At 39.6% G+C, this 3,279-nt stretch overlaps 1 protein-coding gene across 1 annotated transcript; it reads left to right on the forward strand.

Annotated features, from left to right (window-relative positions):
• The first annotated feature begins 592 nt into the window (after positions 1 to 592).
• LOC146886411 (uncharacterized) lies at positions 593 to 1,474 on the forward strand. Its single transcript, XM_085673430.1, has one exon. It carries the CDS (start codon positions 593 to 595, stop codon positions 1,472 to 1,474), a length of 882 nt encoding a protein of 293 aa, XP_085529556.1.
• Positions 1,475 to 3,279: the final 1,805 nt, after the last annotated feature.

Raw genomic sequence — 3,279 nt, forward strand, 5'->3', positions numbered from 1 at the left:
GTTATCAGAATCACTATTATTTTTTATGCATTTGGGGTGGAATTTAATTTCCTACCTTGTGGTAACCCACACTGCTGGTTATGAAACTTAGATTCTCTAGAAAATGCCGTTTTCTATGTTTCATCAATATTTTTCGTAATTTTTCTTCATTGTTTTCACTTTTGAAAAACTTTTAAAAATACTTACACTGAGTTTTGAGCTGATTTTTTTTATGGTACTGTGTGATCACTCAAGGGACAATCCTACCAATTTTCAAGTCATTTGGAATTCGTTTGAGTATACTTGTAGTTTTACCCTTTGTTATGCCGATACCACTAGAATTAATGTATTTTGGTGCATGACTAAGGGAAATCCAAGCGACTTACAACCCATTGATCCTGAGATTGATAGGACCTTCCACAAAGGAGTTAGGCATAATAGGAATCCATCTATGCATCCTGCATATTCTGTGACCTTTCTTGATTCACCTGATACTCCTATTTTTGTGCATTTTGATCATTTTGAGCATACTATGTATTCTGATCATTTTGACATTCATTTTGAAACTGGTAGCATGGCTCAACCTCCACCTCATGAGAGGACAATGAGTTAGATGACTGCACCTGAGTTCACTTATGACTCATTATGCATTCAGTATCTTGAGGAGGAAATTTCTTATGTTTTAAAAACTGGATTAATCCATTTGTTGCCAAAGTTTCATGGACTTGTAGGTGAGGACTCGTGTAAGCATCTGATGCAGTTCCATATTGTGTGCTACACCATGAAGCCTGCAGATGTCCAAGAAGATCATGTGTACTTGAAAGCTTTTCCTCATTCCTGGGAGAGCAATGCAAAGCATTGGTTGTATTACTTTGCACCCAGGTCCATCACGAGCTGGGATGACTTGAAGAGATTGTTCTTGGCCAAATTCTTCCCTGCGTCTAGAACAACAGTAATAAGAAAGGAGATCTCTGGCATCAAACAACAGTCTGGGAACAGTCTCTACGAATATTGGGAGAGATTCAAGAATTTGTGTTCTAGTTGCCCACACTACCAGATATCTGAGCATCTACTTCTTCAGTATTTTTATGAAGGCTTGCACCATAGGGATAGAAGCATGATTGATGCTGCGAGTGGTGGTGCTCTTGGTAATTCAACCCCAGCAGCAGCGAGGCAATTGATTGAGAACATGACCTCTAACTCTCAGCAATTTGGCGCAAGAAATGATGTAATTGTTGTTAAGGGAGTTCATGATATAGCAGCTGCCAAATACACTAAGAAGTTGGAGATCAAGATTGATGCTCTTACCACCTTAGTCAACCAACTTGCTGCGAATCAAAGAGTTGCACCTTCTACTACAAGAGTTTGTAGCATTTGTACATCAGTTGATCATTTCACAGATTCTTGCCCCGCCTTACAACAGGCCACAACTTCTGCACCTTCTGATACGCCTCAAGTCTATGCTGCTAACATTTTCAACAATAGGCCGCCCTAGCAACACCAGCAAAACCATGATTTATCCACCAACAGATACAATCCAGGTTGGAGAAATCATCCTAATTTGAGATGGGGCAACCAACAATAGCAGCAAAACCAACAAGTTCAAAATGTGCAGCCACCTCCTCAGCAACAACAAAGAATTGCACCTGCACCACAAGTTGCCTAAGTTCCATTTGTCCTTGCTCCTACCTCATCTCCTGCTACACCTTCATCTTCTACTTCATTCGAGGAGTTAGTTAGGATGATGACCCTTCAAAATATGCAATTCCAACAGGAGACTAGAGCTTCAATTTAGAGTCTGACAAATCAAATGGGGCAAATGGCCACTCAGTTAAACCAAGCACAGGCTTAGAATTCTGACAAGCTACCATCACAAATAGTTGAAAATCCGAGAAATATTAGTGCTATCATATTGAGATCTAGGAAGAAGATTGAAGTTCCCACTGCTCAGCCCACACCTGAAAAGGAAGTCAACCTTGTCACACTTCAGAGAAAGTGTGATGCTCATGCAGCCGGTCCTTCCACATCTAGTGTGACTCTTATGCCTTCCACCTCTATTATTGCACCTTCCATCCCTCTTCCTTTCCCTCCAAGAGCCATTCCAAGCAAAAAGATGGAAGAGGTTGACAGGGAGATCTTAGAAACATTCAAGAAGGTGGAGGTGAACATACCTCTATTGGATGCCATTAAACAGATCCCTAGATATGCAAAGTTCTTGAAGGAGTTGTGCACGCACAAGAGGAGGCTAAAGGGAAATGAGAAGATCAACATAAGGAGAAATGTGTCCGCATTGATAGGTAAATTTGTTCCTTAGATTCTTGAGAAGTGCAAGGACTCAAGTACATTTTGTGTACCTTGCATCATAGGTAACAATAAATTTGAAAATGCAATGCTTGATTTTGGTGCTTCAATAAATGTAATGCCTTTGTCTATTTTTAAATCTCTTTCTCTTGGACCCTTGCAACCTACGGGTGTGGTGATTCATTTGGCAAATAGAAGTGTTGCCCACCCCGCAGGTTTAGTTGATGATGTTTTAGTTCATGTTGGTGAATTGATTTTCCTTGCTGATTTTTACATTCTTGATATGGAAGAGGGATTTTCACATGGTTCTGCACTAATCATTTTAGGAAGACCATTTTTGAAAACAGCAAGAACCAAGATTGATGTCCATGCAGGTACATTGTCCATGGAGTTTAATGATATTGTTGTGCGTTTTAATATTCTGGATGCCATGAAACATCCTTATGAGGATCACTCTATTTTTCACGTTGATATCATTGATGATGCTATTGATGGACATATTTTTGACTTCCACTGTTTGCATTGCATGAAATATGCATCTATGTCTGAATTGTCTAAATTTTCATGCACTGGTATTGACTTTGATTCACATTATGATTTTGATTTTGATGTTGATTCTGAGTTTGAATCTTTGGGTGTTATACCATATGATTTTGATGTTACATGGTCAGAATGCACTAACCATGTTGCAGGAAATACATATGCATCTGATTGTTATGCTAAGGTACAGGCTGTGGAACCCATTTCTCCTTCCCCTCTGGTTCTTGATATTCAGCCACCATCCGGCACTCCAGAGTTGAAACCCCTACCAGACAACCTAAAGTATGTCTATTTGGAGCATAAGCAAAGACTGCTTGTGATCATCTCTACCTCCTTTACTCCTGAACAAGAGTAGAGGTTGTTGCATGTTATTAAAAAGCACAAAAAGGTGATTGGATGGACATTGGCTGACATTCATGTTATTATCCCATCAACATGCATGCACAAGATATTATTGGA

Source organism: Vigna unguiculata, chromosome 5 (genome assembly GCF_037176805.1).
Source record: "Vigna unguiculata cultivar grain cowpea cultivar isolate G323 ecotype 2 chromosome 5, ASM3717680v1, whole genome shotgun sequence".
NCBI classification, from domain to species: domain Eukaryota; kingdom Viridiplantae; phylum Streptophyta; class Magnoliopsida; order Fabales; family Fabaceae; genus Vigna; species Vigna unguiculata.